We start from the raw sequence: 25,033 nt of genomic DNA on the forward strand, positions 1-25,033 counted from the left end.
TTTTGTTTAGCAGAAAAAAAGCAAACCGTTTATTAACACGTCTTTAGCTGAAATGATTGGTGAGGTGGTGGAAGAATTGCTGATGACTGTCACGGTGCGGCATGGCACACCGTGGAAGGAGTGGGGAAGGAGGACCCAGGCGCGGTGCTCTACGTATAGACAGTGTTTATTTACAGAGGGTGATATCAAACAACAATAAATCCCCGTGTTTCTCCCCAGACTCCCGTGTCGTGTCCTCCAAGTGCTCTCTGCTCCCGTGTCTGCACTCCCGGTGCTCGCTGCTCCTTAAGCCTTCCACGCTCCTCCTGCGGGAAACAATAGCGGCAGCAGTCAGGACACTGAACAATGGCAGGCATACACTACACGACCAAAACCTAAACTGGGTAACTAAGGTGGAGTCCCAAGCAATGATCCCGCGTCGGTGGGAGCTCCAAGACTCTCCTAAGTAGCTCCCCCGACGAGCCCTGATCAGCGGCAGGTGTGTGGCTTCGGGTGTGGCCAGTCCTTCCGCAGGGCCACACCCCTCAGGCCTGCAGGTGGCTGAGCTCCATCCTCCAAGCATCCCCGCAGACATAAACACACACTCACATCTACAATCATGGAGGAGAGCAGCAGCAATACCAAAATACATATAATAATAATAATAATAATAATAATAATAATAATAATAATACATAACTGCTCAGGGATCCTGGGTCGCCCAGTCCCAGGACCCTGACAGTACCCCCCCTCTAAGGGTCGGCTCCCGACGACCCCAAAACCAAAACAAAAAACAGCACAACCAACCCAGGGCGGGCGGCTGGGGGAACCAGGACGGAGGGCCAGAACCAAAACAAGCAAAAACAACAAAACAACAAACCGACCCAGTCCACAGTCTCAGAGTCAGACCGCGCATCCCGCAGCGGTGCAAAAAGAAAACGAAAAGACGCCACAAACAGTCACAGGCGGCCCATCAACACAACAAGAGAGTTCAGGGGGCCTACCTCGAGCCCAACGGCGGCGACGTAGCAGCTCCGGCGGACGGCCCCGGGTCCGGCGGCAGCAGCAAAACAGTTCAGGGGGCCTGCCACGGGTCCGGTGGCGGCAGAACGGTTCTGGTGGCCTGCCACGGGTCCGGTGGCGGCAGAACGGTTCTGGTGGCCTGCCACGGGTCCGGTGGCGGCGGCGCTGCTCCTCCGGCAGCCTGCCACGGGTCCGGTGGCGGTGGAACGGTTCCGGTGGCCTGCCACGGGTCCGGTGGCGGCGGCGCTGCCCCTCCGGCGGCCTGCCACGGGTCCGATGGCAACGTCGCTGCTCCGGTGAGCAACAGCGAGGCGTGGCAACAGGTCCATGACGCGCCGATCGCTGACGTGGACGCACCGGACGTGGACGGCGAGGAGGCCGCGCTAGACGTGGAGGTCCCTCCGGTCCGCTGACCTCCTCCTCGGCCGGCAGCGAGAGCTCCTCCTCGGCCGGCAGCGAGAGCTCCTCCTCCGGCTCGCTGAGCTCCTCAGCTGGCAGAGCGGGCTCCTCCGGCTCGCCGAGCTCCTGCTCGGGCATGCTGAGCTCCACAGCTGGCCTTGCGGGCTCCTCCGGCTCACTGAGCTCCTGCTCGGGCATGCCGAGCTCCTCCGGCTCGCTGAGCTCCTCAGCTGGCGGTGCGGGCTCCTCCGGCTCGCTGAGCTCCTGCTCGGGCATGCTGAGCTCCACAGCTGGCCTTGCGGGCTCCTCCGGCTCACTGAGCTCCTGCTCGGGCATGCCGAGCTCCTCCGGCTCGCTGAGCTCCTCAGCTGGCGGTGCGGGCTCCTCCGGCTCGCTGAGCTCCTGCTCGGGCATGCTGAGCTCCACAGCTGGCGATGCGGGCTCCTCCGGCTCACTGAGCTCCTGCTCGGGCATGCCGAGCTCCTCCTGCTCGCTGAGCTCCTCAGCTGGCGGTGCGGGCTCCTCCGGCTCACTGAGCTCCTGCTCGGGCATGCTGAGCTCCTCCTGCTCGCTGAGCTCCTCAGCTGGCGGTGCGGGCTCCTCCTGCTCGCTGAGCTCCTCAGCTGGCGGTGCGGGCTCCTCCGGCTCGCTGAGCTCCTCAGCTGGCGGTGCGGGCTCCTCCGGCTCGCTGAGCTCCTGCTCGGGCATGCTGAGCTCCTCCGGCTCGCTGAGCTCCTCAGCTGGCGGTGCGGGCTCCTCCGGCTCGCTGAGCTCCTGCTCGGGCATGCTGGGCTCCTCCGGCTCGCTGAGCTCCTCAGCTGGCGGTGCGGGCTCCTCCGGCTCGCTGAGCTCCTCAGCTGGCGGTGCGGGCTCCTCCGGCTCGCTGAGCTCCTGCTCGGGCATGCTGAGCTCCTCCGGCTCGCTGAGCGCCTCAGCTGACGGTGCGGGCTCCTCCGGCTCGCTGAGCTCCTGCTCGGGCATGCTGAGCTCCTGCTGCAGCTGGACGAAGTCTGAGGTTTCCCGAGCTTGCACTACCCCCCGGGCTTGACGCAGGGTGCAAAGGCAGGCGGAAACTCCCTTGAGCTGGCCGAGGTAGGGGTTTCCCTCCAGGATTGCCTCGATGGCGTTTAACCCCACCACTCCTGCCCTTGCGTTGGTGGTGTGAGTTACCCAGTCCATCAGGCGTTGGACGCGGGTGAGGTCGCTCTCTCCGGACAAGGCCGCTGGAGTGGGCAGTGGAATGGAGGCTGCTGCTGGTGGAGAAGATGGCTGAGCGTGTGATGTGGATGGTGAACAGGATGAAACGGTAAGCGGTGAGGTAGATGTCGCGGGGGATGATTCAGCAGGTGACGGCTGGATCACTAGCCGGGCGATAGGCTGAGGTACAGCGACCAGCTGGGCCGCGGGCTGCGCTTTGGCTACCGGCTGGGCAGCTGACCGTATAAACATAGCCCCAGAGTAAACAGTTGAGGTGAGTGACGATGAATTGTCCATATGACTCACCACAGCCGGCTGTTGAGATGTCTGTGGATTTAGCTGCGGTGAGGAACGCTGGCGGCGCGAACGTCGTTTCCGTGTCGGCGTCGGGGCCGGCGTCTCAGGCAGTGAATCCACCAGCTGTCCGAGCTGGTGGGCAGCCTGAGGAGGAGAGTGGAGGTGGAGGGTGGAAAGTAGGAAGTCCAGGACCACCGCATTAAGGGAGTCCACCAGCCAGGGGAATTTAAAAAGCATCTCCTGCAGCCGCCTCTCCACGGCGTGACGCAAACCTTCCGCAGGCTTCTCCCACCATAAGTCACACATGCGGTACACTTTGTCCATAATTTCCCTCCTGAGCCTCTCCTCGGAGACCGCTGGGTCCATAAGTGGCGGGATCATTCTGTCACGGTGCGGCATGGCACACCGTGGAAGGAGTGGGGAAGGAGGACCCAGGCGCGGTGCTCTACGTATAGACAGTGTTTATTTACAGAGGGTGATATCAAACAACAATAAATCCCCGTGTTTCTCCCCAGACTCCCGTGTCGTGTCCTCCAAGTGCTCTCTGCTCCCGTGTCTGCACTCCCGGTGCTCGCTGCTCCTTAAGCCTTCCACGCTCCTCCTGCGGGAAACAATAGCGGCAGCAGTCAGGACACTGAACAATGGCAGGCATACACTACACGACCAAAACCTAAACTGGGTAACTAAGGTGGAGTCCCAGGCAATGATCCCGCGTCGGTGGGAGCTCCAAGACTCTCCTAAGTAGCTCCCCCGACGAGCCCTGATCAGCGGCAGGTGTGTGGCTTCGGGTGTGGCCAGTCCTTCCGCAGGGCCACACCCCTCAGGCCTGCAGGTGGCTGAGCTCCATCCTCCAAGCATCCCCGCAGACATAAACACACACACTCACATCTACAATCATGGAGGAGAGCAGCAGCAATACCAAAATACATATAATAATAATAATAATAATAATAATATAATACATAACTGCTCAGGGATCCTGGGTCGCCCAGTCCCAGGACCCTGACAATGACTGTCAAACACATCAGCTATATATTTTTTATTTATATATTTAAATCAAAAATGGACTCAGACAACTTAGAATCAGGAATGCCTTTTGATTTGAAGGAAGAAGCCAGCGTAGTAGGGGAGGAAGCCAGATAACCGTACTAACCCCTGCCCAAAGTATAGTTTCCAATCAGAAATACTGAAAATGAAACACTTAAAAATACTGGCAGTAAGGATCTCATAAACATAGTCCCTGGCTTTGCAGAAATCTTAACTACTGACCTAATGTTTCTACTGATGAAAGGGTTGCAACTCAACAAAGTATCAGTTTAATCCCACGTTTCATTTGGTTTTATATAAGAGAGAGAGAGAGACGCTAATCCTGAATTGCAACAGGCCAAAGAAGTGAATTCTGCAACAGCAAAGACAGTCATCGAAGGCTCACAACAAATTATTTTACGCTGGAAAAACATATAATAACCCAAACATGATAACATTTCTTTTTCTTTAGCTCTGAAACCCTTTTCACAGTCATCACACATTAGAGGTAAAGGTAACTGTGCATGCATTCCCACCCATGCATGTGCTCAGGGTCATACCTACAAAACACACCCTCAAATTGCTGCTTGGCTTCACACACAGGAAGTAGGTAAGCCCACACAATCTGACAGTTGTCTGGGTAACAACCAGTGGGAGCGGCAGGAGGGTGGGGGGTAATCAGGGAGTCTGTATGGCAGTCTGGTTCAGTGGGATCGTCACTCATTCTCCAGTTGGTATGAATTTAAAGAATGTGGGTAAAAGATCAGCGGACAGTTTAAGGAAAACAAATTAAGATTTTTTTTTAAAACAAATTAAGAAAAAAGAGGAGCGGGACTTTAGTTGGAAAGAAGAAGTGAAGAAAAAGGAGGAAGTGAGGAGGGAGAGTTGAGGCTGGAAAGCACCTGAGTTGAAAGGAGGAGGAGGAGGGCTGGACCCAGCTGCAATAACACTGTTGAGCAGTGTAAGGGGGGAGTTGTTAGACATACAGCGCCCGCACACACACACACACACGTATATGTTTTACAAGCACGATCATCCGTATGCTGTGAAAACATTTTGTGTCACACTGTGCTCGTGCGCCCTAAAAACACATTAATCAGCAGCTGCCTCCTCGCAACTAGCAGAACGCGGGAAAGCAGAACCGTCATTATAGGTGTATGCACACATCCACAGGGTCAGCTAGTGCAACCAGCCACAGGCATGGCCACAGCCGCCGCTCCACACCCCCACATCTGGCAGCCTGGGATCTGGCCTTGGCCTCGGTTCACAGCCTGTGGTGGTCCGTTTCAGGTCTGGATTTCCCAAAAGCACCTCAGCATCTTGTCTTCACGTTCGGCGAAACATAGCTGGACTCCGACCGAGCAGAGAGGCCCGTAGAGAAAGCCATCAAGCCTTGAGAGGCAGAGGCGCGGCGTGCTGTTTACTTTGGTCGTGACAGCGCTGCATAAATAAACCCAAGTTTGAAGCTGTGAGTGTTGCTGTAATTTAAGGTCAAAGTGGTAGCAGACACCTCCGAAAAGTGGACAAGTATGGAAGGAAAGGTCACAGATCAAAGAATGTTTTTAATATGCAGTGATTTGTTAAAGCCAGCGTACATTTTGTCCAGCCCTGCTTTGTGACAAATAGACGACCTTCTGTGCAGCTGCATGTTGGATGTAACATGTTTTCGCTGAGGTGAAGGAAATTACATCATCTATGCCTCCTCGTTTTGCCTTCCCTGTGAGTTCACGCTTATTTTATACTTAACCCTGGATCTGAGCTCAGGAGGCATAAGCAGAGCGCTTTGATATCGGTTCGTTCTTTGCTCACAACATTGGCTTAAAAACTGCATTTAGCAGCTATTTGCAAAAACCATGTCACTAAGATCTTTTTGTTAAAGACCAAGTTTGAGGTTTGAGGGAGTTTTTAAATTTGTTTTAATATGTCTACCCTACTGTTTTAAATTACCCAAAGATTTTTATTTTTTTTTACATAGCCCTCGTATTTCTGTTCTTACTAATGATGCGTGAAACTATATGTGGTTGAGTCCTGCAAAGTGTGCTGAATGTGTTTTTGTGTTTGAAACCTTTGAAATTTTGCACTTTTCCTATTTTTCACTTCTTTCCCTCTCTGTTATAGTTTAACAGAGTTCTTAAGTGGATCCAAATGCACCACGGAGGTGGATAGTCAGGGACTAAAGAAAATGAATAGATGAACTTGTGAAAAGTATGAAAAAGTAGAAAGCAGAATATTCAAATTAAAGGAAAGTAACTCCAACAGAACAGCAAGACACAAGAGACTAAAAGGGGGGATGCCTGCAAAGGATATGGACTTTTATACTGGGTGCATAAAATCTGTTTCATGGGTTGAAAACAGACTCACTGTTACGACTGCTGTCGTAGCGTTGTCTAATATGCAAATCTCAGTGTGTAGGTGCCTCGCAGTGATTGGTGGATTCAGAGGATGGACCATACGGATTGGCTAACTAGCTGGGGATGACTTATATAATGACACCACCATGGACTGCCATTCATTTATCCTTGGCTCATCCCAACCAGCAGACCTTTGCAAACATGTCCAGTGCTGTTTGTCATATACAGCAGTTTGTAGGGTTGGACTGCCTTTTTGTTTGATTACAGTTTTCTCCTGTTTTTCTTAATTAGGGAGCCAAGATGTTGTCATTTGGTTTGATTCTTTTAAATAGGTAAGTTTTGGAATTTCTCGAGATAGGTTCCTTTTGTTTGTTGTTTTAGTGTTAAGTCCACCCCAAAACTATAACCAGCTCCTTTTTAGTGTCAAAAAAGCCTAACCAGTCAACATATTGTGAATGAATCATTATCAAACTGTACCAATTGTGCGATGTGGCTGCTTGGGCTCGGATGAGGATGGATCACCCTTATGTTGTGGTCTGGCCACCCCTAGACAGGCCATAACACTCACCTATTCTTAATGCAGCCGTTCACACTGAATTAATTATGCAGGACAAATTTACGGCGTTTATTTTTTCGGATCATGTTAAATTTTTTCAGTGTTTCAAATCAGAACTAATCAATCAGATCACTTCATTTGGTATCAAGTGCACTCATAGCTCATAGCAGCAAATTACTGAATATACAATGATATGGAAATTATAAAATTATACTGTTTTACCTCGGACACACCTAAAAACCTAAAATTTTCACTCAGAGAACTGCTGCTCACCAGACCGTTTTACTGTTTTGGCCCATTCTCTGTAAAACATAGAGATGTTTGTACGGGGAAATCCAAGTAAATCATCATCATTCCACATTCAAAGTTACTTAAATAATCTATTATCCCAATTCTAATGCTCCATTTTGACCATGTCTACACATTGAATTAGATGCACTGAAGTGCTGCTATTTAACAAGCAGTTGAACAAGTGTACCTAATAAAGTGCATAAAACAAAGAACTTAACAAATATCCAACAACATGGAAATAGCTGAAAAAAAAATCTAAATGGAACTTCTGTTTACACTTTCTGTCTTTACGCTGCTTTTTGTCTATGAAATTTACACAACTAAAACAAATGCTTGTTACCCAATTCTTGAATGGAGAGGGAGGCAGAAGAGGAAAAGCCCACAAAAAAAGATGAAAGCTTTTCAAAGTGGGAAGGGAACGCGCTCTAGGGGAGGCGAGTATGTGTATGAACACAGCTTAAGATCATAATCGTGAAAACACAAGCTCAGATTGCTGGCAGGGGAAAAAGCTTCTCTTGCTGTAACTCTGAACTCTGCTGCTGCTTTTGTGTCAACTCAGCAGATGTCTGCTGCTGATGACACACACAGATCCAAGTGTTAGCCGGCCTCAGATCAGTTTTTGGCTTTCTCAGAGAATGGAAAAACAAACAGGTGTTTTAACATAATGCATTCAATACTTAAATGTACTTAGATGTCTTCGTTCGACATATTACCAACTGGCCTCAGTTAGCATGTTAAATGTTAAAGGTCGTGACAGTAAAGTTAGAAAAAGACTCATCAAGTATGACTTGTTTGGAAGGGTTACCAGGAGAAAGCCTCTTTTTCTCTAAAAAGAGCTTGGCTTAGGTATTTAAGTTGGCAAAGTTGCAGCTGAACAACACACAACTTTTCAGAAACTGAACCTGAGACCAAAGTGGAGATGTTTCTCAATGATGCCCAGCACCATACTTGGCAAAAACCAAACAAAATATCACCACAAACACCTCCTGCTAATTATCAGTCACACTGTTGGAAGGTTGATGATTTGGGTTTTGCATCTACAGGTCCTGGACACCTTGCAGTCATTAAGTTGACCATGAACTCCTCTGTATTCTAGTCAAATGTGAAGCCATCAGTCTAAAAGCCAAAAATTGACCAGAACTGGGCCAAGATTTTTCTAAAAAGATATTCATTCCAATCACAGCAGCAAAGCTACAACAAAATGGCTGAAAAAGTAAAGATTTAAGCTGTCAAAATGACTCAAAGTCCAGACCTGAACTTGAAATGCTGTGGAAGGAACTTAAGAGTGCTATGCATGAATGAATATGTGCAAACATCAATGAACTGAAGCACTAATGCAAATAAGAGTAGGCCAAGATTCCTCCACAACAGTGGAGCTAGGGCCCCCTTTGTTTTCACACCTCAAACATTTAGTAAACAATTAAACAAATAAAAGTAAATTACAGGTAAGAAAATAAACTACTAACTCTTTTACGCTACGTCCACACCTACACGGGTATTTTTGAAAACGCAGCTTTTTCTATGCATTTGGACTTTTCGTCCACACGTAAACAGCGTTTTAAATCACAGAATAAGGAGATTTTTTAAAACTCAGTTTTTGCGTTTATGTGTGGACGAGGAATACGGAGTTTGTCACGCAACGTCAACGGGATGTGCCTTTTTTCACGCTGTGCGCCACGTTATTGTTTACATGAGAAGAATTTCTACAATGGCGGAAAGAGACAAAATACTGTTAATCTGACTATCTGCAGTTTTTACACGCTTACATACACACACGCAGTTACTGTCCCTCCATTTAGAAAGGCAGAGGCGTCACGGTGTGATTATTTTACGTTAAGTTTTTTTCCTGTGTAATAATATTTGACATTGCTATCAATACATTTTTTTAAAAAAACTGCCTTTCTGTGCAAAATGGGTTCAAAAACATAAACAACTGTGGGATACTGTTTATCCATGATTTGAACAGGGGCCACAAATTGTGGTGTGAAAGACAGATAAAGTCATACAGACATTATTCCTGCTGAAGATGTTTCCACACGCTAATGAATCATGGAATCATGAGGGGTACTTATTTTGTCACGGGACTGTACAATCCTGTGAAAACCTTCTTTTCACATGACAGTAGCTAAGCAATTACCCACTGAGATATCAGTGAAACCTCGTCTTGGACTAGATTGCAAACTATCTTCTTCCTGGTGCAGGAAGTGTATCTGTAGCCCAGTAAACACTTTACATCCATGCCTCATTCATGCAGGTTTTTTTACTACTAAAGAGTTGTGGCAGCACAGCACAGCACTTTCCCAGCATGCACTAAACAAAAGGCAGGAAACCACCCTGGACAGACCACAACTCCATTTGCTAGAATCCAAATATTCTCTACCTGACAGACAACAATGGTGTCCATGTTAGTTGGCTAGGTAGTTAATAATGCGATAGTTTACAGTCTGTCTTTATGGAAAAGTTTTGCAGCTATTCAGAGGCCAATGTGACCACTGAAAACAGGCTGCTTATTCAGATTATTTACAGGGAGCATTAACTCATAAGAGGGCTCTTCCTGTGTGCAGGACACACACTGTGTATGACTACACTGTCCCTCTCTCTCCTACTTTGTGTTTGTGTCTCTGCCCCTTACTGAGCAGCTTTTTGTCCTCTGAGGGTCTGCTCCAATGAAATGCCTACGTTAATAATGTGGCGACGGGAAATTCAGTTCCTCTCATAAAAGTCTAATTGGTCCTTCTGGTACTTCCGTGCAACTGCTCCCCAACTGTCAGACAATCACGAACTCACATTTAATGGTGACACCACTGGGCCAAATAAAAACACCTTTTAGACAGGTTTGTCAAAGCTGCTGCCGCGGATACTGGAATCTTTGGATTTTTATGCAGCACTGTTTCCACTTTTAGGCATCGTATTTACCGGGGTGGGCCACGTCAACAGAGTATTTAAACACGGAGAATCATCCCTTCATAGAGCTGACGAGGCCCCAAATACCAATAATGAACTTCATAGGCTTTAAGGACCAAAAATTGCACCACACTGACTTGGCTGTAAAATATGTGAAATTACATAACAGCATTTAGGCTGGCCATCGTTGAGGAAAGTCATTTACTAAAAAAAGACCTTTCGGTTACGGCTGACATGTCATCATGAAAAGAGAGGTTTATTTCAGAGTCCCGTGGGGTTAAACATGCCACCAATGCCATAGTGCAGTCACTTAAAAACAAGACAGACTTACAGAGCCACCTTTATGTTGCGCCAACAGCCACCGTCTGGAACCCAGCGGGACTTTTGCCACTGCATCATATGTTACATAAAGTCAGCCTGAGGTTTATTCCTTTTTCATATGATCTTAAAAGTTTTGTTTCATCTTGCACTGATAAAAAAATTGACTAGCTCTGAAAAATGTGTGTTGCCGATGACTTTGGGAACCCATCAACAGTTTGATGATTTCAACTAGATTTATAATGTTGAATCCCCACAGCGACTGTGCCCTAGAGGGCAATGTCATTGTTTTGTTATGCACTGGTGTGTCTGCATTGCGCTGCCATTTTGAGTGAAACCAATTCTGGACTTGGAACTAAAAAATACTGAACAGCCAACTAATCTGTAAAAACCAAATGAGTCTATAAGCAAACTGTCAAAACTGCATATGTATTAACCATGGGGGGGGGGCAGCTGTGCCTGAGGAGTGGTTGTGAACAATGGTGAGCATGACTATAAAGCACAAAACAGCACAAACACCTCATACCAACTGTCAGCACGTTGGTGGAGGGGTAATGGTTTGGTATACAGAGGATTTCATGGTCAAATCAATTAATGCAAGGTGCCCAGGTTTCTGTGGTTGGAAAAAAAAGCCCAAAGTGTTCTAGAGTCAAATGTGAGGCCATCTAGCTTAGTCAAAACTGTGTCCTGCAGCAGAACAATGATCCTCAAGCACAGCAGCAAAACTACAACAGAATAACTGAAAAAGTAAAGATAAAAGTGTTATAATGACCCAGTCAAATGGTGGGCTTTTAAGAGAGCTGTGGATAAATGAATGGATGCAAACTTAAATGAACTGATGCAACAATCCAAAGTAGAGTGTGACAAAATTCCTCCAGGATGATGTGAGTGACTGATAATGTCATATAGAAATATATAGGTTTAAATTATTGCTACTAAAGGTGAAAACTTTCTTTTCCACATGACTCTTGCAGTCTATGTATACTTCTGGGACAGCACGTATATCTATGTTTTGCGTGCCAGTCATTGTCATCAGACAATATCCAATGGTTTTATATTAGTTCCTTCTTTTGCCCTCCACTGGGACTCCGTCTGGTGTCTGCTCAAATACAATTAGTCATTAATACTCCAGCTAAAAACAGACTACAGACAAGAAATGCCTACATGCTGATATCCAAATGCATGTTTTTTTATATCAGTGTTACCGTATTTAACTCACCTACCAAGCCTTGTTTTCAGGTTTGAAAAGAAACAAATAACCTTTGTGCAAAATTCAAACATCATGTTTGTCTTGCTGTGACTCTAAAAACAAAAATGAAAGGTAAAATATCTCAATTCCACAGTGAGGTAAGGTCACGGTAAAAAATCAGTTTAAATCTGCTTGGTGCAAAATTCCCACGATGGAAAACGGCAGTAAGTGCTTGTTTATTTTGGAAAAAACAAAACAAAACGAATTCACATAATTCCAAATTTCATTTTATTAACCACAAGCATTATTTGCTGGTGATTTGGATGCAATCTTCGTGCTTTGAGCTAAATGCTTAAATCAATATGCCAACATTGTCACACTCATTAAGCAAAATGTATTTACTTAATTGATTAGGGGATACCAGGCTGTGAATTATATAAAGCTGAACTATAATGAGCTGAAAAAAAAGGGACTGGCAATTAATTCAAAGCAATCTAATTGATGGCTCTAGTTGCTGGACTTTAAAACAGGCTCTTTTGGCATTGCTGTGCTAGAATAATTTTTAGGGGACAGGAAATTATTTTTACATGTCCAAGTGAGTCACATCATGGCTGCTCTTCATCTCCAGAGGGTCCCAAAGTCACTAATGGCAGTAATTAAAATTTAAAGTAATTTTCCTTTCCTGCTCGTTTTGGGAATATTGCTCATTGACTGGAACAAAAGTAGCTAAAACTGACTGTTTCATGTGCAATCACATGGATCCTGCTACATTCCTCTGTGAAACATGAGAGAAAGGGAGTTAGAAAAGTTAACAAATAATGCCACAGCCCACACCTGACGGAGGAGCTGAAATGAAGGACCACACAGTTTGTGCCCTGAGAAACTGGGCAACAAGATCTATTAACACAACAAACCACTGGGTGTAATTTCCTCGCAGATGAGCCAGCTTCTAACTGCCAGGGAATGTCCCGTGGATGTCAGAAGTAAACCTCAGAAATGCTCTGGGCCTGTGCTGCAGGTGAGGGTTTCACAGCATCAGTGCAGCAGAACGGAGAGAGGACAGGAGAGCACTGGTTAGACTTTATTGTTGGGAGTAGCTTTTCATTGGAGGGAAAATGACTGGCATCTAAACTAAGATTACCTAAGCTGCACTATCAGTTTCCCACGCTTCTTAACTCGAACTTAAGGTTTTAAGATCTCTCATTTGTTACATTTATGGTCGTACTCCTACTTCACCTTGGTATGGAAGACGAACAAGGTAATTATTTCCAAATTTTTCCCAAATTATAGACTGTTTCCCAAGCGTCGTAAACTTCAACATTAAGTTTTTATCCCAACATTCCAGCTAGGAGGCCTAATGCAAAACATCTGTCTATCCCCAAAACAAGATTATATTCAGTGCCACTGTATTTCTTTTTCCTGGAAAATGCCAAATAAGGTCAACAATGCATGAGACATAAATAGAGAAAAGAGAAGACAGTCCTTTCCCAGGGAATTGACCCCATAAGTAATTTCTCCAAACACTTATTGCAACTAATTACTTTTTAAAATTAAGTCACCTGTAGCCTGTAACCCTGAAAACCAAGCTCTCTAACATGTTTAACATAATTTTAGCCTGTTTTAACCACAGACAGTATAAAACATGGCCTTAGCTTCCGAGCTGGAAAAATTAAGCTAATGTGGAAGAGCGTTAAACCTGCCTTCTATCTAAAGGCCACCAGATGGCGATAGTTGTGGTTACAACAAGACTTCTGGTTGTATAGATATCTATGGGAAAACTATTCCTTTTCAGTTTTTTAAATAATCCTATTTTATAAATCTTGGTTATACTATGTTTCAAAAGTGGAGGATTATCCCTGACACAAACCCACATACTTATTGGATAAGAACTTGTCAATCTGAAGTCGTTAGCCAATGAGCTTGCTGTTTTTGAGTCAGAATTATCCTCCGTGTCAGATCTGTATTTCTGCAACATAGAAAGGAACAGCAGCAATGCTCATCTCAAGGCTTGAAAACAGGATTTCAGAAACCCATAGTGGACATCACGGTAGCTACATCCATTTTTCATGCAATGATTCCACCTCAAAATCTTGAAACGTCAAATGATTTTAGATAAGACTCAAACTTCAGTCTCCTGGTCAAGTCAAGCGCTTGTGCCACATACCATCATGTGGCAAATGTAGTTTAATGAATGGCTAATGTTGTTTAAAGGATGCAAACATGGGATTTTTGGGGGGCAGAAAGAACAATCACCCAATATCATTGTTTAGCTGAGAAATATATTTTGATAAGACTAATGGTCTATAATAGTACAAATATATCTGTTTGGTTGTACTTAAAGCAGAATGCTATCACAAACATATAATAATATGCTAATATGTTCATAAGGACAATGCTAACATCCTGGTACAGTGTTAATGTCCTCAGTTTTACATGTTGGCATGTAAAACTATTATAAAAATATTTTCTATTTAACCCCAAACAGATGCTTAAATGGAAGGCCACACTTTGGCTAAAATACTACCAACCTTTTCTTGAGATGATAAATGGGTTGGGATTCATAATATTAACTTTCTGGTCTTACAGGAAAGTACCTAACTTTCCAATCACTAAAAAATTCCCTGTATGCTTTGTATTTAATTTCACACAAATGCACAAACTCACCGTTAAATGAACTACGACGCGTTTCTGGAAGGTTACAGTATCTTGCACACAGACATCTCAACGGGCAGACTAGTGGAACTGTGGCTGATCGATTATCAGGTGACCGATCCTTTTTACTGTGCAGATTTCAAGCCCAGAAATCTGTAAAGATTAACTCGCAGTATGGTAACTGAATCTGTTTTTTCTTTTTTTTTTGAGTGGTTAATTTGGATGTTTGGATACCCAGAGTGGGCTAACTTTGGATGTGTGTTTGGTGGGTGTCAGATTATAACACCATAAGGTATTTTTGAAAAAGCCGTGATTGCTTTTTTCAGTTTATTTCTCCAGCAGTTTGTTACCAATAAGACCTTCAGAACAGTTTGGATATTTGGGTGCACAAAATTCAAAACTGGACATCTGTTAATGGATCCCTGCTGTCTTGTGTTCTAGTTGTTTAATAACTCACTCAGTGCAGATACAACTGTTTAATACAGATGGTACTACTGATAAAATGAATGACAGAGGCCGCCTGCCTTCTATTAGGCTCTATTGTGACCTGTGCACTCATGAGGACTGAGATACGTACATTTAGCACATGTTTTCTATTTTACTTTCTCTTTTATCGTTCATACATCATATGTGGTCGGAGGGTTGGGGGAAGTATTTCTTACACGCCGTGATTCCTGGGAAAGATTAAAGTTTTCATTAGAAATATGGGTTGTATATGTATGTTTTCAGCACAAGTCTGAAATGTGATTGATTTTTGATCTATGTTGAAATACATCATGACCTATCAGCGCCCTTCCAGGATAAATGTGCCCAGAAGGTATTGTCCCAAAGCTCCTAGAAAGGAAAATGTAGAACAAATGGAAAAAGCATGAGCTAAATCATCCAGCCTTATGGAAGTACTTAGAAGAGCAATAAAATTGGAAAAAAAATGGACGGAAAAAGTGTTGGATTGTGCAGATAATCAAGGAAAGAGCTGGCTATGACAATCGGGTGCATTTTAAACAGGATAAAAAGATGGTTACATGCTTTTATTTCATCAGAATAATACACACTGTTTTTCGGGAATACAATTTCAACATAGACATACTATATAAAATAGATAAATAAAAACAAAGAGTTTCTCCACCATTCAAACGTGTATGGAGAAAAGGAAACTCAGACTGATAAAAAGTTCTCAATGATGAGGATAAACAATATATTAGGATTCAAAATAAGTCAAGAAGTTATGCAACTCTATATGACTGCATTTTCACTTCAAGTAAAAACGTTTTATCCGGTTTCGTTTAGTTGGAACATCATTTACTTTGCAACAGGACAATGACCCCAAATACATCTCCAGGCTGTGTAAGGGCTATTTGACCAAGAAGGAGAGTGATGGAGTGCTGCACCAGATGGCCTGGCCTCAGTCACCTGACCTAAACCCAATCGAGATGGTTTGGGATGAGATGGACCGCAGAGTGAAGGCAAAAGGGCCAACAAATTCTCAGCATCTCTGGGAACTAATTCAAGACTGTTGGAAAACCATTTCAGGTCACAACCTCATGAAGCTCGTCGAGAGAACGCCAAGAGTGTGCAAAGCAGTAATCAAAGCAAAGGGTGGCTGTTTTAAAAATTCTCAAATATGAAACATGTTTTGATTCATTGCCCACTTTTTTGTTTACTACATAACTCCATATGTATTTATTCATAGTTTTCATGCCTTCAGTGAGAATCTACAATGTAAATGGTCTTTAACAAAAAAGAAATGAGAGCGTGTGTCCAAACTTTTGACTGGTAGTGTACACAGTCGTCATTCATTGTGATTTAAGGCCAAAATGCATAGACAACAGGTCGTCAAACTGAGTCTTTCTGTGCCAGTGAGTCTCTTTGCAATAGGGGACTCGACTCAACTGGTTGCCAACTAAGCCAAGGTTGACAACTGCCTATTTCGTTTTGGAGTTAAATTGCTATCCTGCAGTAACAATGTTGCTATTTTAGGAAGACTTTCTGAATTTATCTTTGAAACAGTAGTAAGTGTGAAATTCTGTTTATGTAGACAGCAAAAGATTTGGAAACAGACAGCAGCAGATTTGCAATTTTTGATGATTTATCACTCTTAATCACCGTTTTATCAAAAATAGATTGCATGTAATTGCTAATTTAACCCTATTCAATTGCAAACTGACTATATGTTATTGCTGTTTTATCACCAAAGTGGTTTTAAAGAGAGAAACTGCTTGCGAGTGGTCGTAGATCTGATGCCAGTCTTTGATGCTCTGTGGTTCTTGAAAGACCTTTTTAGATGACCTAACTTGTTTCCTTAGATCTCTACTAAGAGCTTTTGCAAGTACTCACAGTAACAGAAAATTCTACTGTTGAGTTCATTACAACAACAGTGTAAAAGTAATCATGAAATAAATCCTGTCAAATGTTGTATTATTGCCCGTTTAACTGCGTTGTATGAAAGAAAACCTTGAGATTCCAGCTGTACCGTTGCGTTTGGTGTTTCAAAACCATTTACCAAGACTGAGATCATCCTGAAGTTATTGTACTTCCAGCAACGGGCAAAACTTCTTACACGCATGAGCCACAAGATTAATGCTGTGTCTGAGGTGTGTGGGCCGTCTCAGGAGATATGCAAAAGCAAAGTCGATATTCCTCCTACAGTTGATGTCAGATTTACATGCAACTCATGCATACAATTCAAACATACTGTATAATTATGTTAATAAATTATACTGAAGAAATAACAAAGTTTTGTTTTTCCCCTGTGTAATGCCAAAACATTAGGCACGCCATGTAAATCAGCACAGACTTTGATGAGCTTAGTCCTTGTTAAAGAGGCCATGCTGAGGCATTTATTTATCACAGGAGACAGTAGACCGTGCCTAATCACTTCGCTTTGTTCCTTTTAGCTTCCTGCTGTTAATAACACCCATCTGTAGTAACAAAGAGCCTTTTGCTTTGAAAAGAACGTCTCATCACACAGCCAGGATGCTGCCTGGCCAGCTCCTGCTAAACAGTAAAGATCAAAGGTCAAAAGTCAATGTCAGGATTAATGTTGAGATCAGACACTGGGCAGTTTTCCAGGCTGGGGTTAAGTCAACATTTGTTTGTTTAAAGTTGAGCTAGGCCTCTTAATGTGTTTTGAAGTATGGCTTTAGTCCAGACTCTCCATAGGTTTTAGGTCTGTCAGTATCACGGTGATGGTTATATGACTGGGAGAAAGAGGAGGACAATAAACAAACAGTGAAACTAATCCATTGTTAGATTTTACTGAGAAACGACAGAAAACATAAATAAGATAAGATAAGATAAGATAACCTTTATTAGTCCCACACGTGGGAAATTTGTTATTTGTTAAATGCATTAGAACACTTTTTTAATTAAGGATCAGAAAAAAAACACTTGGAAGCCTGTCAGAGAGAGAGATAACTACAGTGTACATAATCTTTTTTTAAATTATTAATTGCTTCCTCTGTGCATTCAGAATCATTCAGCCATTCGGGTCTAATTGGACAAACATTTCTGTTTTTCTGTTTTGCACACCTGCCAGCTTTTGGCTTTGTCCTGTGGGAGGCTGCCCAATAGACCAGATTAGGTTACACACACCCTCGCACACAAACTCAAACTTGTGAATTTCAGTCATTAGTCACCGCAGTATCATTTTCAGCTTTCACAGTCCCTGTGGACACCCACGGACCCAGAGAGGGAATGTGGAGGAACTTTCGGGACAAAACATAAACCTTTGTTGTGATCCCCGTGATTAACTGAGAGAACCTGTGAGAGAATACATCACAACAATGATGACACTTTGCAGAACTATGAAGACTCCTGAGTGACACATGGTGCGTGCAGATTAACAGCACAGAGATGGATTACACTGCAAGACGTCTTGAGGACTTTTGACTGGTTGATTGTAGGGAATGTGCCATGAATCCAAGTGGACCATCAAATAGAAATCCAGCACTTTGTGTGCACGTACCTCTGCCAAATCTTAATGGTCTTAGACATTTGTTACTTTAATAATAGCACAAGTTTGTTTATTTTGTATGCATCTGATCAAACATAATAAACTTTGGAGAATATCTAAGAGTTAGAAATATGAGGGGGGCTTTGTACCAGAAGGAATTTTACCAAAGCGAGTCTGACATGAGGCACGATGTCTACGTGTATATTGCATGTATAATAGTGCTGGATGTTTTAGTTATGTCAAACAGGGCCCACCTAGTTTGACTAATATGTGAATGCTTGCTAACAAATTTGGTTTGTTTGTGAACGTAATTCTTACATATGCCATGGCAGAAATGTCACAACTAGGTCAGCCAGTTCTCATCCAAGGCTCTCAAATATTGATGTTTTGTTAAAGCTCCTAAAGATATCAGTGCCTAATGCATTGGGTTTTAGAAAGCAGTACGACTGGTTTCTGACTCCCAAATCATGGCACAAGGACACTTGTAAATGACCCTTTGGCTTCACATTTAAACAGGCTGGCTAAGAGTTATGATCAAGACAGTGAAACAGAGATCCCTAGTGGGCTGACAAACTCCCAAATTACTTCACCATCCTCTGTCCAACCTTTAATGGAGCCTTTATTGCTTTCCAGAAATCCAGAAGTGAATGTTGTCTCTGTGGGTCTAATAATGCTGTGGCCAATGGCTCAAGTCTTTGCACATCTCTAGGACCCCAGATAGATTTGATGCAACAGCAGTATTTGACGCTGTAGGATGAGAACACACTGGCAGCTATTTTTAGAAGTTTTATCAAGTAAAACAACAGATGCTGTAAGAACCAAATTCATCTAGGGCTGTGCCAGTTGAGGTGAAGAGAGTAAATTTTGGGGTGGGTTAGTTAAAAGTGTATCATACAGTTTAGTGAAAACAGGAGGACAAAAGTTTAAAAAAAACAAAAAAAAAAACAAGAAACTGGTGTTTCTAATTTTCCAAGCTGTAAAACCAAAACAGAAAGTATGCAAACATGCACAGTATCAGACCTGCAAACACACACTAACACCCATTGTGCAAATTACCTCATTTTCACCCTCCCATTTCCTCCACCTCCCTTCGCCTTTCTCTCTCTGTTAACAGAAAACAATCAATCAAGGTCATTTCCCATGCAGAGTGGACTTCCTGTCGCACAGGATGTGCATTAAGTTGGTCCAGCGTACAAGAGACCCAGTGGGCAGTAGAAGCATTCAACCCCACCAACCCAACCCATTATATCAGAAAATCTCTACATGCATGCAGGGCTGTCAACACACTTTATAACATATACGCTGACACATGAGTGCAATAAGGAAATGTCATGCGGCTGATCTTAGCTAATAACAACTCTGTATGTAGTAACTAAGTGCATTTTTAATGAGATAGGAAGTCTGTTTTGTGCTTCCTCTGTGTCTCAACAAAAAACTGTTTCTTTTTGCTGAAATGTGGGGTGCCTACATTGCTCGTTACGTGGTCTTGAATCCCAGTTAACTAAAAGTAATACCAGGGTGAGAGAATGGAAACAGGAGGAGATGCAGGCAGCACCTTCACCATTCGTCTTTCTGAAACAGAGTAGTGTGGGCCCGAGGTCAGCCTCATATTCACACTTACATGTAATACAGCGGTAGCTAGCTGTCAAATACAACAGCTTCTGGCTTTCAAAACATTTTATAAGCGTTGCATTCCACAGCTATCCATCTAGAGCAGGGGTCTCCAATCCCAGTCCACAAGGGCCGGTGTCCCTGCAGGTTTTAGATGTGTCCTTGATCCATCACAGCTGATTTAAATGGATAAATTACCTTCTCAACATGTCTTGAAGTTCTCCAGAGGCCTGGTAATGAACTAATCATGTGATTCAGGTGTGTTGACCCAGGGTGAGATCTAAAACCTGCAGGGACACCGGCCCTCATGGACTGGGATTGGGGACCCCTGATCTAGAGGATCGCAGGAGTCCACAGACACTGGTAAAAATTAGCTAAATATTCACATACAACTCAAGTTTTAAACTGCCTCATGCTTTGTATGCGGGTGATATAAAACACAGTGCAGCCATGTAAAACCTAATAGAGATAATCCAGGGGGTCCTTCCTGCCACTATATGAGAAAAACAGCTTTCACATCTCAGGAGCAGGTTGCAAAGGTTATTCCAGAGGAGAGCATCTGCTCAAGTAAATAGTTTAGGTCAGGACGAATTAATTTACAACCCTTTGGAATGATTTCACAGCATTATAGGGAGGGCATAAGACAGGCTGGTGCTGGGAGGAAAAAGTGAAAGCAGTAACAGTGCAGTGATTCACATAAAGCCAAATAGTTGTTTTTTAATGTGGAGATTTGTGTAGTTTAGAATGGGGCTGGGCTCCGTTTAATGATCCCATCTGTGTGCCCAGGTCAGCCTAATGCTGGAGTGGGAAGGCTGGCTTCCCCAGAGGTATTTCCACACAAACTCAAAGGGAATTATGTCGATGACCCTTAAACTTTAGCAGAATGTTAAATAAAATTATCTCGAATTAAGGCTTTCAAATATTTAAGATAATCTTAATTCACTTGCAAAATGTAAATATGCAGCTTTACAGGAACTTTAAACGGTAAGATTAAATGTAAATGTTAACCAATTTTTGGAAATGTATAATTAGCTTCTCTAAACTCAACATGAATTCTGCTCACTAACGTCTTTCACAGATGGTTTTTTTTCTCCATCTGTGCACTAAGTGCCATTAAGACCTTCCTGTCCCTGTCACCACCAAACCACCATCATCACGCTGAGAGCTGCAAAATCTGATATTTGATGGCCTGTATACGTTTCAGTCCAGGTCTTTGCATGACATTAATTATGGCAAATTATTCCATTTGGTGCTGATGCACGCTTAATTATAATCTCAAATATCTCAAGAAGCCTCTGAGAGAGCTCCTAAGGTGATTCTAGCCCTAATTCTAGTTCTAGCTTAGGAATGATTGAGGAAAATTCTCAGAGCAGCCATGATCAAAGAGGTGACCAAAGACACTGAATGTACAAAGCAGCTGAAAGACACTGTATAATTAAAAACACTGTTGGATGAGTTTGAACCCATACTTGACTCTATAAAATGTTTGAAAACACTGTTTCTGATGAGACTGACCACAAACAATCTTACACAATCAAATTTATAGCATTTCATTAACTCAATGTCATGAATAGGGTCCCAGTATTTCTACCACCTCTTTGTAGTTCTATTTGCTTAAGTGCTTAAACACAGTGACGAAACTTAAGGTTGTGCAACCACGGTTCTCATGGTGGTTAGTTTACATACATGAATTAACTATAACTGAGTATAACCGAATGTTCGACAGCACGAGTGATCCATAAATTAATATGTCTTTCCAGCCTCATTCCCATTTCTACCATCTGCCCATTTCCATCCACATATTCCATGTAAAGACTAGAGAGAGCAATTGGATTGAATTCTGCCCAAACATAATTGCCAATATGTTCATCAAGATGCATGCTTTGGGGATTCTCTTACAATATTTACATTCACTGCTTAAAAAGCTGGGTATGAAATGTGTGCTTGGCCAATTTCAGATATTGATGTCAGTGTATGTTCAAGTAATCCCTGTTTTTTTTTTTGTTGTTTTTTCTGCACTTGACTGTGGCATCGTTGAATGCAGATATCCCCATTATGGTCATTTAAAGCACAGTTCTTGCTGTGAACAAAATAGGCCCACCCAGCTGCTGTTCAGATCTTGTTTTTGTGAGGGGCAGCCACTAAGAGAAGCTGCACAAAGTCCCAGTAGGAAATAAATGAGGATTATTTTGAAGTGTGAAAAGCTAGTATAGTTCAAGAATACTGAAAATGAGCCCAAAAGGTCACCTTTATGTTATCTTTTCCAGTGTTGTATTCATCGTGTAATAATGTGTTTTTCTGCTGTGTCAACATTTTGCTTTTTGGAAGAAGACCCAAGATGCCACTCTCAGATAAGAGGAAAATAGTCAGGATTTTGAGGAACAACCAAGGAAGCAATATGGCTCAAGCATGCCATGAACAGGAAACAGGTGGAACTCCAGTGCCACTGTTCAAAGTGAAGCAAGTTTTACATTGCCATGGACTGAGAGACTGCCAATTAAGAAATAAGCCCTTGTTCCAAAAATTGACACTTTCTAGCTTCACTGAGAATTTCAGCCACCTAAATGAACCAGCCAAACGGCTTTTAGAGAACAGTTTGTCCTTTAGTCCTCCAAAAAGGTATGTTTGGAGGACTAAAGTTGAGGCTTCAAAACTTAAAAACAATGCACCATGCATTTTATTTTTAAACCTTGTGATTGAATATTATGAAGGTTTTTGCTACATTTGCTACCCTGAACTTTAACTATAAAAGTTTGACTGTAGCCCCACAACGCTTTTCGTCCCATATTAAAGCCTTCTAAAGCTAATAAGGTAATAAGGCTAATAAGGCTGGAAACATAGTTACTCCAAAATAATTTTGATTTTTTTTCCATGTTGCAAAACTTACAATGCTAACAGAGTCAACAGCACAAAAGCCACCTCAGCGTGAGCGGGGCCAACAGTATTCTGCCAGAAAACTAAAAAGTAACATCAACATATTTGAGTTGCTTATTCAAACAAGTTGATGTGCTTTTTTTCAGCAGTGTGGGCGCTGCTAATGAAGACACTGACAGCGTGTCCTACGCAAACAAGTGACTCAGCTGCATGCTGATTAAGGGATCCGCTAACAGAGGAGCCATCAATCAAAGACGAGATCACTCCTACTCTCACCCTACAGACCACGGCTGTGATGTCGTGTTTATCCAGCTGCTGGTTCTGTCCCTTGGACCAAGGCCCCTGCTCCTGTCCTGGCTATCTAACAGAGGTGCACAAAGAGAGAGGAGGAGGCTGGAAATTCAATCTATACACTGCGGCATTACACATTTAGCTTCAGTCTATACACATATGTTTAAAAAATCAAAGTTAATAACCTCCATTCCATTCCAGACATGCAAAATAAACAATATATGCATAAAATGTATATAAAACAATAACATTTGGGGATGTTGCTATGCACCGTTGCCAGCAAGGAAAAAAAACATATAGTTCCATGAGCTCTGGGAAAGAGGATGAAGTCTCAACTCACCCACGTCGATGGGGATTTGCAGCTCAACACCTAACAGAACAGGCATATGGCTTAGTGGTGTGGAGCTGAAATCTCTCGGAAGCAAGAGAGACTGAAATAAAGAAAAGAATGGAAAAACACATGGATGCAATGACAGAGAAAAGACAAATATATCAAGCAGGAGATTCATGGGTTCTATTTGACAAGGTTAGAGCCACTAGAGAGTAAAAATCTCGCTAAATGAGATGTATCCAAAAATGTACACATCATAGAAAAAGAGCAAGGAGATACCACAAGTTGAGCCAAAGAGGTGGGAGAGACCAGATCTTCTTGGTTTGCAGGTCCACTGGGAGGTCAGACAGAGTTAAGTAAGCGAGCAGCTGCAGCTGGCAGGACACAGAGCCAACTCCAAGGGAATACCCCCAACTCCTCCAACTAATACTGCAGTTCACTTTAGGCTGGCTCACGCACTAGAGGGCGTCCATGACACTGGGCAGTGTGTCTAAAAAGTGTGATTAGTAATTAAAATTCTAAAATCACGTCTTTCCACTGATTAATATCGTGGCTGTCAATCAAGCTTTCCAGACTAGACACAGGGCAGAGTACTCACCAGTAATCACACCCTACAGTTGGGAACAAAATACAAATGAGTAACTACAGATTATATTCACAAGCATAAACTGCCACCTCCAGTGTGTTTTGTTGGAATACCAACAGGATTTCTAAAACAAGGAAATTATGTTTGGGAAAAGACAGAAATGCATCTTGTAATTCTTGTTGGTGTTGACCTGTTGGTGTTGACCACATTTTGTTGTTGTTTGAAGTGTAGGAGTTGCACTGTATCTTTAAAGGTAACGCAAGTTGCTCCGTGTAATTTGTCACCATAAACTGGTTGGAAACCAGAATTGAATAAAAAGTGAATGGATATTTCACCCAGGATCAGTAACTTCCTGGAGCAGCTGTGGGCGATAAAACACATTTCTTGTACAGATTAAGCAGGAAACACATGGTGTGCTTATGAGTTTTAGAAGTGCTGGTAAGATCATTTCATTCCCTTCTATCAGAGTCTGGCTAGCAGTCTACTTTCTCCATGCTATGCTATCGTATATCTTAGAACAGGTGGAAGTCATTCCTTATCAACAGATGCCACCGTAAAGCAACTGGAACCAGAGGTAGTACCAGAGCATGTGGACTGGGTGGGCAACCAAAACTTTAGATGTACATTTAAAACGTTATTCCAATCCTATGTAAGTCATTGTTGACAGGCTACACAACAAATTCCAGTATAAACAACCTACTTTAAACCACATCATGAATCAGTATCCATAATAGCAACCATTCAAGCATGGATGGCACAGATTAATTTTTCTGGGCCTTAATTCTCCATTCACCCATTTTCTTCCACTTATCCAATTCATTGAACTGGACCATGGAGCTTGGTTGTTATTGCAAAGGCAAACATGGCAGCAGTCCTGTTGCTGGCCCCAAAGGGCCGATTAACACCGCCACCAATCATGCTGCTCTGCTGATGCATGCACACCATAGTGAGTCTGTTTCAGCTGATTGGTGGAAGCCTCTCTACTTGTCATCACAGGTAAGTTTTACATAATGGAAATTACCATGATTGTGGGACGATCCAAAACTCTGATAGTGTTGGCACTCTTGGAGTGAGCTGTCAGTAAAGCTGTAATGTGGTGTAACTTTCCACATGTGTTTCAGAAGTAAAATTTGAAGTGGAGAAAAACAAATATAGAAAACCAAGAAAAAAAAGTTATTTTGGAAAATAACTGCCCAGAGCTGTTGC

The 25,033-nt window shown here is 43.2% G+C and overlaps 1 protein-coding gene across 1 annotated transcript; it reads right to left on the bottom strand.

The window, feature by feature from the left end:
• Positions 1–979: 979 nt before the first annotated feature.
• On the bottom strand, positions 980–2,892 carry LOC146608661 (uncharacterized). Its single transcript, XM_085348735.1, has 2 exons — positions 1,355–2,892; positions 980–1,040 (listed from the first exon to the last, which is right to left on the bottom strand). The coding sequence occupies exons 1-2, from the start codon at positions 2,848–2,850 to the stop codon at positions 980–982; spliced, it is 1,557 nt and encodes a 518-aa protein (XP_085204861.1). The 5' UTR covers positions 2,851–2,892.
• Positions 2,893–25,033: the final 22,141 nt, after the last annotated feature.

The sequence above is a fragment of the Diplotaxodon limnothrissa genome, linkage group LG23, assembly GCF_057381915.1.
Source record: "Diplotaxodon limnothrissa isolate DT_005_m linkage group LG23, D_limnothrissa_male_GT1.1, whole genome shotgun sequence".
In the NCBI taxonomy this organism is placed as follows: domain Eukaryota; kingdom Metazoa; phylum Chordata; class Actinopteri; order Cichliformes; family Cichlidae; genus Diplotaxodon; species Diplotaxodon limnothrissa.

What these genes read in the sequence shown, in the direction of transcription:
- LOC146608661 (XM_085348735.1), bottom strand. Translation starts at nt 2,850, where the DNA reads ATGTTTATACGGTCAGCTGCCCAGCCGGTAGCCAAAGCGCAGCCCGCG. An exon ending in CGCCGTCCACGTCCGGTGCG is followed by an intron (nt 1,041 to 1,354) that starts TCCACGTCAGCG and finishes TGTTTTGCTGCT; the next exon opens with GCCGCCGGACCCGGGGCCGT.